The sequence below is a fragment of the Capsicum annuum genome, chromosome 11 (genome assembly GCF_002878395.1).
Source record: "Capsicum annuum cultivar UCD-10X-F1 chromosome 11, UCD10Xv1.1, whole genome shotgun sequence".
Classification (NCBI taxonomy): domain Eukaryota; kingdom Viridiplantae; phylum Streptophyta; class Magnoliopsida; order Solanales; family Solanaceae; genus Capsicum; species Capsicum annuum.
In genome coordinates, this window is record NC_061121.1 from 223,953,264 (window position 1) to 223,967,770 (window position 14,507).

At 34.9% G+C, this 14,507-nt stretch overlaps 2 protein-coding genes across 3 annotated transcripts; one reads left to right on the forward strand and one right to left on the reverse strand.

The window, feature by feature from the left end:
• Nucleotides 1–1,395: 1,395 nt before the first annotated feature.
• LOC107847694 (kinesin-like protein KIN-12E) lies at nucleotides 1,396–13,466 on the forward strand. 2 transcript variants are annotated; one of them, XM_016692102.2, is made up of 22 exons: nucleotides 1,396–1,841; nucleotides 3,587–3,742; nucleotides 3,819–3,902; nucleotides 4,030–4,149; nucleotides 4,566–4,679; nucleotides 5,138–5,230; nucleotides 6,510–6,599; nucleotides 6,676–6,746; nucleotides 6,826–6,900; nucleotides 6,997–7,084; nucleotides 7,509–7,567; nucleotides 7,694–7,757; nucleotides 8,113–8,178; nucleotides 8,701–8,859; nucleotides 8,941–9,045; nucleotides 9,524–9,759; nucleotides 9,969–10,038; nucleotides 10,411–10,467; nucleotides 10,578–10,640; nucleotides 10,870–10,926; nucleotides 11,042–11,121; nucleotides 11,389–13,466. In XM_016692102.2, the coding sequence occupies exons 1-22, from the start codon at nucleotides 1,581–1,583 to the stop codon at nucleotides 13,310–13,312; spliced, it is 4,092 nt and encodes a 1,363-aa protein (XP_016547588.1). In that variant the 5' UTR covers nucleotides 1,396–1,580; the 3' UTR covers nucleotides 13,313–13,466. The 2 variants fall into 2 exon arrangements, with proteins under 2 accessions (XP_016547588.1, XP_016547589.1); XM_016692103.2 differs by having other exon boundaries at nucleotides 10,873–10,926.
• On the reverse strand, nucleotides 13,437–14,197 carry LOC107847695 (putative calcium-binding protein CML19). The gene has a single exon (XM_016692104.2). It carries the CDS (start codon nucleotides 14,195–14,197, stop codon nucleotides 13,601–13,603), a length of 597 nt encoding a protein of 198 aa, XP_016547590.1. The 3' UTR covers nucleotides 13,437–13,600.
• Between the last annotated feature and the right edge of the window lie 310 nt (nucleotides 14,198–14,507).

Below are 14,507 nucleotides of genomic sequence, written 5' to 3' on the forward strand. Positions count from 1 at the left end.
CGAAAATAACTTATAATAATTAATTAGGAATGATATAGTAAAAATAATTATTGAAGCAGCTGACGTAGTCATGACATAAATATTTATTTTACTTTTTAATTAAATATTATTAATCTTCTAATACTTAAATGACTTATAATAATTAACTAGGGATAATGTAGTAAAATCACGTTTGAAGCAGCTGAAGCAGACATATCATAAATATCTATTTTATTTTTTAATTAGATATTATTAATTTTCTAATACATAAATGGCTTATAATAATTAATTAAGGATGATATAGTAAAATCACGGCTGAAGCAGGCATGCCATAAATATTTATTTTATTTTTTAATTAAATATAATTATTTTTTCAATACGCAAATGACTTGTAATAATTAATTAGAAATGATATAGTAAAATCACGATTGAAGCTGCTGAAACAGATATGTTGTCCACAAGGTGCCAGCTTCACCAACTTATCCTCACTTATAGCATAGTAATAGATATTTATTTTATTTTTTAATTAGATATTATTAATTTTCTAATACATAAATGACTTATAATAATTAATTAAGGATGCTATAGTAAATTCATGATTGAAGCAGCTGAAGTAGGCATGTCATAAATATCTTTTTAAATTTTTTAAAATTAAATATAATTAATTTTTCAATACGCAAATGACTTGTAATAATTAATTAGGAATACAACAACAACATACCCAGTATATTCCCACCAAGTGGCGTCTGAGGAGGGTAAGTGTACGCAGTTCATACCACTACCTCAAAAGTGAGATAGAGAGGTTTAATAATTAATTAGAAATAATGTAGTAAAATCTCGATTGAAACTGTTGAAGCAGACATGTCGTACACAAGATGCCTATTTCACCAACTTATCCTCACTTATAGTATAGTAATAGATATCAGTCAAGTATCGACTTCCAAGTAGCCCATTCCCCTTACGAGTTTGGCTCCATATAACCATTAAAAAATTTGGCGAATAATAAATGATAAATTAAAATAGGAGCTTGTTCGAATTAATAATAAATTTTATATTAGCGAGAGTAAAATGATTACATGAAAATATAAATGGTTTAAAGAGTAATAACATGAACTAAAATAAATGGTGATTCTTTTTTATACAAAATACAAACTTGTGGGTCAATTTTTATATTTCTAAAAATCCAAAATCATGACATGAAATCTCAAATCAAGCCTTCTCATGATGTGAAATCAACATTAACTTGCATGTCTAAACGCTGATTTTATCTCACAAGATGAAATTACATGTCCAAATACCTACTAATAATATATGAATTTTTGCAACTCTAATCACGATTAGCGGCTAAATTAGCAAAATTTCACGCACCCTGACTATAACTTAAATAGTGTACACCTTACAAAAACAGCCCATTCCCCTTACAAATTTGGCTCCATATAACCATTCAAAAATTTTCAAATTCCTCTCAAACGGTCTCCATTTCAAAATCCCCCCCGTACGCCCTTACACCCCCACCCCCCAAGGAGCTAAAATTCAAATCTCCATTTTTCCGCACCCAAATCTCCCAAATTCAGTAAATCAAAAACCCTAATTCTCCAAAAATGCCGTTATTTTCCGAACCGCCAAGCGTAATCAAGTCGACATTCGGGTCATTGGATCAATCTACAGTAGCAGCAACTCCGATGGATACTACGGCGGTGATGACGATGTCGTCAGTGAAGAGTACACCGAATCTTAGATTGTTCAAATCAGCTGCTAAGGATAACAGAATAGAGTTTTCAGAGAATAAAGATGTGGTGGAAAGTATTCGAAGTTTCGAGTTTAACGAAGATCCTTCCTTCTGGAAGGATCACAATGTTCAGGTAATAAATCAGTTTTAGAATCTATATAGTAAGAAATTTGGAGTCTTTTAACAGTGTTAAATGGTGCGAAATATGAAGAAATAAACAAATGAAAAAAGTTTAATATCTACTATAGAATTTTAATCATATATAAATAGCATTCATGAAAATAAGGAGAAATTTATAAGGATACGTTGGAGTCTATCTGGTGTTTCGAGTATTGTGAAGATCCTTTGTTCCGGAAGGATTACAATTTTCAGGTAATAAATTTAAGAATTATCAGCTTTCGAATCTATGTAGTAAGAAATTTGGAGTTTTTAACAGTGACGGAGACAAAATTTTTATGAAGTGGTTCAAGCTATGAAGAAATAAACAAATGAAAAAACAGAGAGTTTTAACTATATATAAATAGTAGTTGCGAAAATAAGGAGAATTTTATAAGGATAAGTTGGAGTCTAACTGGTGTTTCGAGTTTGTGAAGATCCTTTGTCCTGGAAGAATCACAATGTTCAGGTAAATCACTCTGAATTTTCTGTATTAGAACCTATATAGTAAGAAATTTGGACTCTTTTAACGGTGGCGGAGCTAGGATTTTCACTAATGAATTTAGGATACGGATTTTCTGTATTTCTTTTCACTCATTTATAGAAATTATCAGTTTTAGATATATAGGAACAAATTTGAACTCTTTAACAGTGTCGGACTCGGGATTTTTAGTAAGAAAGACTCTTTAACAGTGGCGGAGCTAGGATTTTTAGTAAAAGCCTTTGGAGTCTTTGACAATGGCGGACTCTGGATTTTTTTAAGTGGTTGAAAACATGAAGAAAAAGATTTCGGGGTTCAACATCTACTATGTATGCATAAAAATTAATTTTGATCATGTATAAATAGTGTGTCCGGCTTAACATACAAAATATTACGTATGCTATACTAGTACATATGTTTAAGACTTCAAAAGAAATTTTTGAGCCTAAATATATAAAATAAAATAGAGCATACGGACTAATTTTGGGTTCAACATCTACTATATACACATAAATAATAATCTTAACCATGTATGAATAATGTAACTTTCCACCGCCTCGGTCCTGGCTGGCTCCGTCCCTGCTCTTTGACATGCAAAAAGTATATACTAGTACATGTTTAAGACTTCAAAAGATATGTTTGAGTCTCCAAAGAGTGAAGTTGCGAAATAGGGCAAAGGGAGTACTTGATGTTCGAAAAATTTGGGAGAATTTGGTAAATCTTTGTTTCTTCTGAATGAGTGAGCATCGAAGTGTTTATTTTTCTATTGATTAAGTCAAAATTTCAGGTAAGATACAATTTGTTCTTCTGAATTTTGTTACTGGAATTGAGGTGTAATTGTTGTTTCGGATATTTGGTGGCTTTCTTCTAAGCTGTTAAAAAACTGATTCTATTTGGAGTAAGGGTCAAAATTGTCTAATCTTGGTTTCCATTTTAGACCACTCATTTCATTGATTTTATGAATACAAATTTGTATATTCAAAAGTTAATTTAAGAAGTTCTATAAAATGGATGTTTAAAAATAAATTTTTCTCAGTTATGGTCTAGAAATTTACAGTCAAATAGAAGTTGATTGTATTGGGTTGGACAAAACCAAATAAGTTGGGAACCAGTTTGAGAATTCTATACAGTGAGTTGCTAACCATCTCCCTGGTAGAATATACTGTAGTACTATACTGAATCAGGATAGAACTTAAGTTTACTCACGAGGTTGGTTGCTTCTGTTTGACTGATTTATGCAGGTTATAATAAGAATACGCCCCTTAAGTAGCTCTGAGATATCTTTGCAAGGGCATGGTAAATGTGTAAGACAAGAAAGCTCTCAGACAATCACTTGGACAGGGCATCCAGAATCACGTTTTACATTTGATATGGTTGCTGATGAGAATGTTACTCAGGTTTGCTTTTCTTGGTTATTGTCTTTCCTTTGTCATATATCTTTGGTGTGGTCTGCTCATTTCTTTAGCTTAACAGGAGATGCTCTTTAAAGCTGCTGGAGTACCCATGGTGGAAAATTGTATGGGAGGCTACAATAGCTGTGTGTTTGCCTATGGCCAAGTATGTTGCTCAGTTATATGGCTATATCTGCTTTCAGCAGTACCGTCCAATTTTCATATCGGAATATGAAAAAGACTTGAACTTTATACTGGTTTTGTATTTAGAAACTCTATGTATTTCTTTGTAGACTGGAAGTGGTAAAACACACACCATGCTTGGAGATATTGAAGGAGGCACCCGGAGACATAGTGTAAATTGTGGGATGACACCTAGGGTGTTTGAGTACTTGTTTTCCAGAATTCAAAAGGTACAGATATTGCTTTAATAATGAATGATCATTGTTTTTTATTTATCAAAATTTTATATATTACTTCACATTGTGGACCAGAACCATAGATGACTTAATGTTTGAACAAAGCAGGTTTGTTTTAATATAATATTGAGAGGAAACCTCGACCTATAGATACTTTTCATATGGAAAAGATTTGAATGTTATTGATCTGCTTTAATGTCACAGTGATGGGTCTATGTATCGGATATGGGTATGTGTGGAAAAAATATAAGTCCAACTTCTAGCTGTTTGTTTCTTTGGTTTCTTCCTATTCTTTGGATTACTTTTTGCCTTCAATTTTAATTGGAACAAAAGAGTGATCGAACTTTCACTTTCAAGGGTGAGCTTGTGTTTCAATTACGAGTTTGATCATTTCTCTCTTTTGATCACAGGAAAGAGAGGCACGCAGGGAGGAAAATATAAAGTTCACTTGTAGATGCTCTTTCTTAGAAATATATAATGAACAGATTCTCGACCTTTTGAATCCATCTTCTGTGAACTTGCAGGTAATGATCACGAATGCTAATAGTTTGTCTAATTTGTTAATTGATAAAATCTTGTCCCAATAAACCTGATTTTTTCCTCAGTTCCTGGGAGTTATATATAATTTTCTATTGTTCATCATTTTTAACAAGGTAGATCTATCTACTTTTAAGGACCTTGAAATTTAGTGAGCACAAGGATCAGTGCAAATTTCTCACTATCCTGTTGGCCAGTAAGGCTCAACTAGGCATGCATCAGATCAAATGAATAATGAGGACCAATGTGTGCTTAAGGAACATGTTTCTGACTTCTTGCAGCATCCAACTAGTATAAATATTTGCATTCCTCATTTCTAAATGCAGCCAACACATTGCTTGAACTAAAGCGAATGTATGCAAATTGTTTCATCTAAAATAAATATTTGCAAGCTGCATTACCCAAATGGAAGAAGACAATTGAAGATTTTGCTTGTACTCTACAGATAAGGGAAGATATTAAGAAGGGGATTCATGTAGAAGATCTCACTGAAATAGAAGTTACTAGTGCTCGAGATGTGATGCAGCAACTTCTTCAGGTATATTTCACTCGTAAGAATCCGTTAATATTGCTTTTGATAACTGATTATACAAGTCCACATGCACATGGTAAGCATAACATTGGCTAAAGGTTTTGATATAAATATGAGTACCATACTTACCCTTATCCAAAAAACAAAAACTGATAAAGAATACCATTAATAGTCTGTTCTAATTGAATTCTTGTTGTTACTTCCACTATCATTATGTTTCCTAAACATGCACGTATTTGACACGAAGAGAGTGAGAGGGTTGGCAGGTTGTATCTTTTGTTTGTTATAATAGCAAATGGAATTGCTGGCAATGAAAAGTTAAAAGAGTGTGCTTGTTCCCAAAGTTTAAACCAGAGTCTTTTGTTTATATCCTCAAGAGCATTGTTTCAGATCCAACCCATCTTTTCGGTAGCTTTTCAAAACAAATAGCAATGAAAGGTTTTCTTATTGTTCCCTGTGTTTAACGTGCTATAATCCCACCACTCTCATTTACTGAATGTAGAAGTTGTATGATCAATATTGTTACAGTTGGTAAATCCATATTATTTCCTAAAGATGCTATGCAATATTTACAATACAACTACTATAACATATCCGCTGTAATCCCACAAGTGGGTTTTGCGGATGGTGGTGTATACACAACCTTGCCCCTACCTTGGGAAAGTAGAGAGGCTGTTTCCAATAGATCCTCGACTCTATGTAATATTTACAATATGTTCTGAGATTCTATGAAGTAGATATATCTGGTTTTAACCTTCTTTTCTTAATCTGTTACTATGACTTTAGGTTAGTCTACTAATTCCTGTGGAAGCTGTCTAGGACACTGAAAATAGAATTAATTGGGTATGTGGGATATACTAGAATGCCACTACTCGCATTGTGCAACATTTTAGTCTTCGTTCTACCTTATCTTTTCCTTCAATTTATCGATAAGTAAATAGATATATAAATAACGAGGTAAGAAAGTGCATACAGAGCGCTCTAATTTGGCCTTGTAATTTTTGGATGAAAGCTTTTGACATTATGCAGCTAAACTTGGCCAAAGTTCATTGCAGTAAAGACCAGATTGCATTCAAAACTGCATGCAAATGTAGCCAAACTTGGCCAAAGTTCATCGCAGTACAGACTAGATTGTCTTTTGATACCAACATTAGTGTGCACAACCTTACCTTACAATTATTGATTTTAAATGGAAGATCATAAAGAGAATGGTAGTGAAGCTAAAAATTAAATACAACAATTTCTTGTTATATGGTTATGATGTTCATAATATTTTGCATAACAGGGTGCTGCAAACAGAAAAGTAGCTGCCACCAACATGAATCGTGCTAGTAGCCGTTCACACAGTGTATTTACATGTGTGATAGAGAGCAAAGTAAGTTCTATATTAACTTGAACCGTCCTTATTCCCTCCAAACCGGTACCTAAACCAACAAATAACCTGTTTGCAGTGGGAATCTCAAGGAGTAACTCACCACAGATTTGCTCGTTTTAACCTTGTTGATTTAGCAGGTTCTGAAAGGTAAAGGAAAATAATTATGAAAAAATGAAAAGATATCTTATGCTGAATTTTTCTTCTAATTGCAATCGTTAAATTACAGGCAGAAAAGCTCTGGAGCTGAAGGGGAACGTCTCAAGGAAGCTACTAACATCAACAAATCTCTTTCAACATTGGGGTAGTTATTATGTTTTGTCCTTTATTCATTAGGGTTCTTCTGTTCTATTCTTGTCTTTCTACAAGTACAATACTCATCTGATTCTTTAATGTGCAGATTAGTGATCATGAACCTGGTTAGCATATCTAATGGGAAATCACACCATGTTCCCTACCGAGATTCAAAGCTCACATTTCTACTCCAGGTGAATATAGGTGTATCTGTTAGCTTTCAAAGAAGAATCAATTATTTCTCTGTGAGTTAATCTGAAGATATTCAGTCTCTTGTGAAATGCACTTCAAGTTAACCCAGAAATAGTGTTATTTTGAATGTATTTTGTAATGAGGAGCTTTAATATAGTCTTCTTACTCTTTTACACTCGGATATTTTATTTTCTGGTTTTGACCTGTTGCTCTGCGCTGATTATTAATAACAGCATTATGAGAATGGTCTTTCTAAGAACGTATTCTCTGCTATTGGCTAGTAGGTTTAAGCGGAGTTAGCTTTCCAAGCCTCTTTTTTCATGTATCCTTAACATAAACAGAATGTCTTCCTGTTTATTCTGGAACATGCTGCAATATCTCAAATTTTTCTTTGATTGTGACATTATATTTCTCCCTTCTTATTAGGATTCATTGGGCGGGAACGCAAAAACATGTATTATTGCAAATATTAGTCCTTCCAGCTGGTATGCAATTTTACTTGTCACCACTGAGATTTCTATTTTTTGGCCTTACAATCAAACCCCTTACAAGTGCTGTAATTTTGAAGCAAGTGACTTTTTATTGTATAACACATGATTGGACTCTTGCAGCTGTTCATTGGAGACACTAAGCACTTTGAAGTTTGCTCAACGTGCCAAATACATCAAAAATCATGTATGCCACTGTTGGATTCAACTAGCAAATCACGTGATCATCTACTAGCTGCTTTCAATTTTTTTTTCTATGAAATCACCCAATAGTGTATCACCTTTTCAGTTGGGTATTTAAGTAATCAGGCAGCTATTAACTACAAAATATTTGAAAGTTAAATACTAGTAATCTGGATATGCCACTTTATCTGACGTGCATATTGTGCGTTTATTTTCTAATTTCTCTATGCATAGAAGTTTTCAAAAATCTTATGTTTGTACTATTTTCATAAGATATGTGCTTTCAGTTCTCACTTCCTATAACTGAATATAAGCTTGAGCTGTTTTCCTTTTGCCCTGATAACCATTTACTTTCTCAGGCTTTTGTAAATGAAGATGCTTCTGGAGACGTTCTTGCAATGAGGATACAGATCCAAAATCTGAAGGTATTTTTTGGCTTGAAATCCATCCACATCTGCCAGAAAAAACAGAAAAAACCAGCAAAACGAAAGAACATATTAGCCAAAGAACTGTTACCTCTGTATTTTTGTACAAATTCTGAGAAAAGTTTGATTTGATGGACAAATGACAAACAAGGAGAAGTTTTATTGATTGACAAGTGACAGCAAGTGACAAAAATATAAATATCATCTTGTGCATGTCTAAGAACATCCTTTGAAATGGGCTCATGTGTGACGTGCCACTGTAAAATGTTTTGGTGTTATAATGAGATTTTACGTCACATAGGCAGAACTCCCTTGAATAACCTGCGTAAACGTCGGCCTTTGATCCAATATGTACCTTAGAAGTAAAAATAAGCTCGCATTTATTGTTCCCATTTCCTGCTTGAAAGATTCAGATTTTAGTTTCTTTTACTGGTGAAAATTTTGGATAAGTGTTTTCAATACGCGCTAATGACTCTAATTCTAAATGTTGGATGCACCTACTGACTTTATTTCACCTCTCAGAAAGAAGTAGCTCGTCTTCGGAGTATGGCTGATGGAGGAGCTGAAAACCATGAAAATGATGGTTGGACAGTTGCTTTTCCAGGATCACCTACATCTGTTAAATGGGAAGGGCTTCATGGATTATCTAGTCCACTTACAGCAGATAAACGGATGTCAAAGGTAGTTTTATCTTAAGCTGGCAATGAGGAGAAACATCTTCTACATGATTGGAGCTGATAGTTAAGTTTCTTGTAATTTCAGAAGAAAGACTATGAAGTTGCCCTTGTTGGGGCTTTTAGGAGGGAAAATGATAAAGACATCGCACTACATGCATTAACTGCTGAAATTCAGGCAGCAATGCAGCTGGTATGTTCTATGGAGGTTTTTATTTTAGTTACTCAACTTGGTATTTTATATATGCATAGTGTTGGTAAGTCCTATAATGAGGGCCATAGGATTCCAGTAAACATAATTCAGAATTCTGGAAACCATAAACGCAAATAGGAGTTAATTGACAAATCTATCCTGCCCGCTAATGAGGTTATGGAAGGTTCCAGTAAACATAATTCAGAACTCTGGAAATCATAAACACAAATAGGAGTTGATCAACAAATCTTTCCTGCCCATTGTTGGGGATGTTTTAAGTGAAATTGGATAGCTGGGATCCCTTTTTGCACCCAATCAAGATCTGAGGATCTTCCAGTGTCTATTTTCCTCTTTGCTAAATTGATTAATAATTTGCAATCTTCCAATGTTAGTTTTCGAAGTAAATGGAAAAAAATAGACACAACATGATTTGAATTTTATATACATCTACTAATTTGCAATGTTGTGTCTATTCTAGACCAAACAAAGAGAAGATGAAATACAAGGTTTAAAGATGAGATTAAGGTTTAGAGAAGCTGCAGTAAAAAGGCTCGAATCAGTCGCTTCAGGAAAGATATCTGCCGAGATTCACTTGCTAAAGGAGAAAGAGGAGCATTTGAAGGAAATAGAGGTCCTACGGAATCAAGTTGATCGTAACCAAGAAGTTACAAGATTTGCTATGGAGAATCTACGGCTAAAAGAAGAAATCAGAAGGCATGTTATTTCTGTTCTCTTTTAGTTATTGTGTAGAGTGCACATCCATTCTTTCAACGTGGTTCCTTTCTTTGCCTTGAATCTCTGAGATAAATTGTAGTTCTGGTCATAATAGTCACTGAGAAGCAAAATTTTTCTAGTTATAATAGGTAGGTTCATGTCTTGCTGCAACTTCACTAATTTGATGATCTTATTTGTTGCTAATGCAGATTGAAGTCATTTTATGAGGAAGGTGAGCGAGAAAGAATGAATGAACAGATCGTGATTCTACAGAATAAGGTTATAGTTGACTGCTTCCTCTTCCTCGTCTTGATTTTTCTTTTTTACTCTCTGGAGAATTCAATTAGGCAATCTGCTTTTCAAATTATGGTATAGGCATGATCTTCCCAAGTCTTTTTATTCTCTTTTATTCTTTTTGGTTTTCACAACTGATCCTTTAGCTACCCGGCACCAAATTTTATTTCCTAAGAAAGCACTACTGTTGTTTAATCAATAACTCTTTAGCAATTGCTTTTCATAGTTCTTTTATCCTTGATCAGCATGTGTGGGATCTTTCTGTAAAATACCAAAGTTGTTTGTGCCGTTGCGGCTTCTGTCAACTACCAAATTGTTAAAAATGTTGTGCCTAACGGTTCTCTCTTTGATATGCAGCTTCTAGAAGCACTTGATTGGAAACTTATGCATGAATCAGATCCTGCACCAGTTCAGGTTGTCTTCCGCACTTCATTAGGATTTTAACGCAGGAACTCATTTTTATTGGTTTCCGGAAGAAGCTTGTCATTCTTAGACTATAGTTTTGTTGTCTATTTGTGTTGCAGAAGGAGACTACTGAGCTTGGTATGCATATTGAGAATGACCTGAATCTACTAACGTCATCTCAGGTTTGACATACATATAATCTTAGAGCAGTTATTGTAACATTTACATCTGTTTTTTAATCGCGGAGCCATTCATGCTCAACTCATTGCCCTTGTGTATCAAATTGAAACTGCGATTTTTGTATATATATTTTTTGAAAATGCATCAAATTTAAGAGAAGTGGATCTGATGTACATTCTGGAGATCATTCTGCTTGTTTACTACTTTTCTTTACAATTTCTGCCACAATAGCAGGCTTCACCTTGGCGTACATCAATCAATGAGGAGAATGAGTTCCTCCGGGTCCAGGTAATATATCTTTTCACCTTGACAATGAGCTTAAAACAGTACAAATGAGTTAAGTGGTTATTTTATATGTTATTCACTACATATGTCTGCTAACAAGACAATTTTAATCTTTCAGGCAATTCAAAACCAAGCAGAGCTAGATGCACTCCATAGAAAAATTGTCTTTTGTGTTGATGAGAAAGAAAAATTGGAAAGGTCAGCATTTTTTTATCTTCCTCTGTCATCTCTTTGTTCTACCTGCTTTAGTATCTCTTGTTCATAGTTGGTCGATCCCCTTCAAAAGACATAAGCTGCTTTCTGACCTGTCGATATTTTGAATTCAAACCTACTATCCAAGCTAAGGATTGAATATTGAATTCAGTGACTTTAATCTGGTTCCAATGGGTCCAACAAAATAGTCCAAGTATTCAGGGATTAAGTTTTCAAATTTTATTGTTGAATGTCTTTGCATTGTCCATACAGACAATTAAGTGACTTGGAAAAAGAGCTTGAATTTGAGAGATCATCTAAAGCAGTTCTGATGGAAGAATCAAAGAAGGGTCAAATTGAGCTGTCTTCTGTTGCAAATGATCAGATGCCTGATCAGACGGAGCTAACAACTATTGTTGATGCTATAGCAGCAGCCAGCCAAAGAGAAGCAGAAGCTCATGAAACTGCAATTTCCTTGTCTAAGGAAAATGATGAATTGAGAATGAAGCTCAAAGTCCTAATTGAGGACAATAACAAACTGATAGAGCTGTACGAGCAAGCAGTAGCAGAAAAGAACAATGAGACTGATAGAGGTCAGAACTGCCAACAAGAAAAGATTGAAGATGACAGCCAACAGCTTTATGAACACTCTTTACAGAATCATGATTTAGATGACATTGTTTCGTCAGGAGAGGCAGTAACTTTGCAGGAAGCTGGCTTAACCGAGGTAGATGTAGATGGCAAGTACAGTGAGTGTTCTTCTCTTCCAGAGAAAAGCAATATTGCTGCTGACTCGGAACTACCTAACTGCAAGACTACAGACATTCTAGAGAATGAACCATCAGAATCAGATGAAAAGCATACCTCTGAAAAAACTACAGATATTCTAGAGAATGAACCATCAGAATCAGATGAAAGGAATACTTCTGAAATATTGGACAACAGCGATTACATGATGGTGGAAACAATTCATCCTGAGTCAACTGCAAAAGCCGTACTAAATGAATTTCCTGAGGATCCTTGTGCCTCCTCTCTGAAGCAGGATGTTGAAATGGAAGATAAGTCATCAGATGTTTTGCATAATCCTGTATCAGAAGACCTAAGTGTATTGAGAATGAAGCTTGACAGAGCGCAGAAAAAGCTTCTAAAATCTGCCAACATCATAAGCATGTTTGGTTCATTAGAGAGGGCAATTGTTGAGGTTGATGAGCTTGCAGAAGAAATTGAAGGACTAGAAAAGAGCCTTGAAGTGAAAAAACAAGGATACACATCCTTCAAGCTTCAGTCGTCACAAATGCTTGAAAAGAAGGTTTTACTTGATAATAAGCTATCAGCACTAAGATACTCTCTATCAAGCTTTTCTTCATCAGTTTGTTACTTCGAACAACGGGAAGTACAAGCAAGAGCAAGATTGGATGCTTCATCTACTTGTCTCGAGCAAAAGAAAGCAAAATTGGCTCATCTTCAAGCATCAAAGGTTCAACTCCTGGATGCTCAGATGCTGGCTAAACAATCTCAATCTGAATTAAGAAACATCCTAGCAGAATTGAAATCAAGATTGGAAGAGGAGAACGGAAAACTGGAAAGCGACAGAGTTCTCTTTGCCATAGATAACATTGAGAAACCCGATATCCAATTGCCAGAAAGGAGTTGGCAGTTGAGTGGCAAAGCTACTGAATTACTTAAGTTCGAGGAAGAAAAAACAAAGATGCAGAATCAAATAAAGCAGACTAGGGAAAATTTGGGGATAAAGAGGAAGGAAATTGAAGACATGAACGAAAAAATGCTGAAAACGGAGAGTGACATTGAGGCTACTGAAAAGGAGATAGAGACTCTTTTGCAGTCTGTAGAGGAGATGAGCAACAGGCTTCGAAGGGTCATCAGGGAGAAGGATATGGTCTATGAAATGAAAGAGAACGGGAAGCAAGAGTTTGAGAACATGATTCTTGAGTACCACGAGAGTATGTTTGAAGCATCGTTGAAGGAGGAAGAGTTGAAGATTCTGGACGAAGAATTGCAGTCTGAAATGAGTAAAAGAGAAGATTTGCAAAGAGCAAAGGCTCTTGCTACAAGCAGAAAAGGTCAGTTTCTGAATGCATTGTCGTGCCAATCGTGCTCTTTCTCCAACAAGGTAGAGGAGGATCTACACGACATACGAAGGTCAGTGCTAGAGCTGAACTCGTTGCTTGGAAATTAATAGCTTGTGCTGAAAGTTAATTTGCCTGTTTAACTGTCGAACTATAAAGCATCTTCTCTCAGTTGCATTGCTGCCTTAATGTATTGTCAATACATAAAATTCTGCTTAAGCAAACGGTGTGATGTATTTCGAACCATATTATGATTGTGAATAAGTTTTGCAATATTACAATCAAATTTTTGGCTACACTTAATGAATCTATAGAATGCAAAATCTCAACTGGGAAACACTAATCAGAATCATTTGAGCTCAAGAATCATATTTATATTATGTACACAAATATATCTTCTAAGTTGTCATCATTACCTTGAACTCATCAAAGCTAAGAACTCCATCTCCATTTATATCAAATCTACTAATCATAGCTTTACAATTTTCAATGGAAGTTGATTCACCAAGTCTACTCAACATCCTCTTTAAGCTCTTTGGAGTAATGTATCCTCCACTACCTTCCATATCTTCATACATACCAAATGCTCCAATTAACTCACTCTCTTTATTCCTCTCATCCTCCATACCTTCCATTAGTTTTGTAAAATCCTCCAATCCCAACAACCCGTCCCCATCAGAATCCGATAGCCTCATCGCCATCTCAGCCTCCTCTGCTGTCATTTTGCCTCCTACAACCTTCACACACCTCCTAAGCTCCGTTGGTGACACCTTTCCATCTCCATTCTCATCGAAATACATAAATACCCTCTCTAATTCGCTATTATTACTATCACTACTACTCAATGAAAGTGGATCAGTAGTAGTAATAGCTGCTGCTGTTGTTGTTAGACTCTTCTGTTCTGTAAGAGTAGTAGCCTTTTTTAGAACAACCCTATTCCATATTCTTGAGAAAAAAGATTCATTTTCACCCATGGAAACAGAAACTGACGCCATACACACGATGTATGTTTATACAAGTACCTTATAAGTACCTTTTTTCCAAGAAAGTTTGAAATGTATAGTAAATGATTAAAGTGTGAAACAAAGCTTGGGAAACTAACTTTTGGAAATAGCTCTTGAAAGACGAGAAAGGATATGAGAATGAAGAAAAAGAATGTGGTATTTATAGTTTATGGGGTTAAAAGAATGAGTGGGAAAGCCAGTAGCAAAGGGATAGTTAATGGTATTAATTATTAATTCCGTGGGCATACCACGTAGTGAAACAACTTGTAAGACCATTTGTTTCTATTAGAAGAAATTCCCA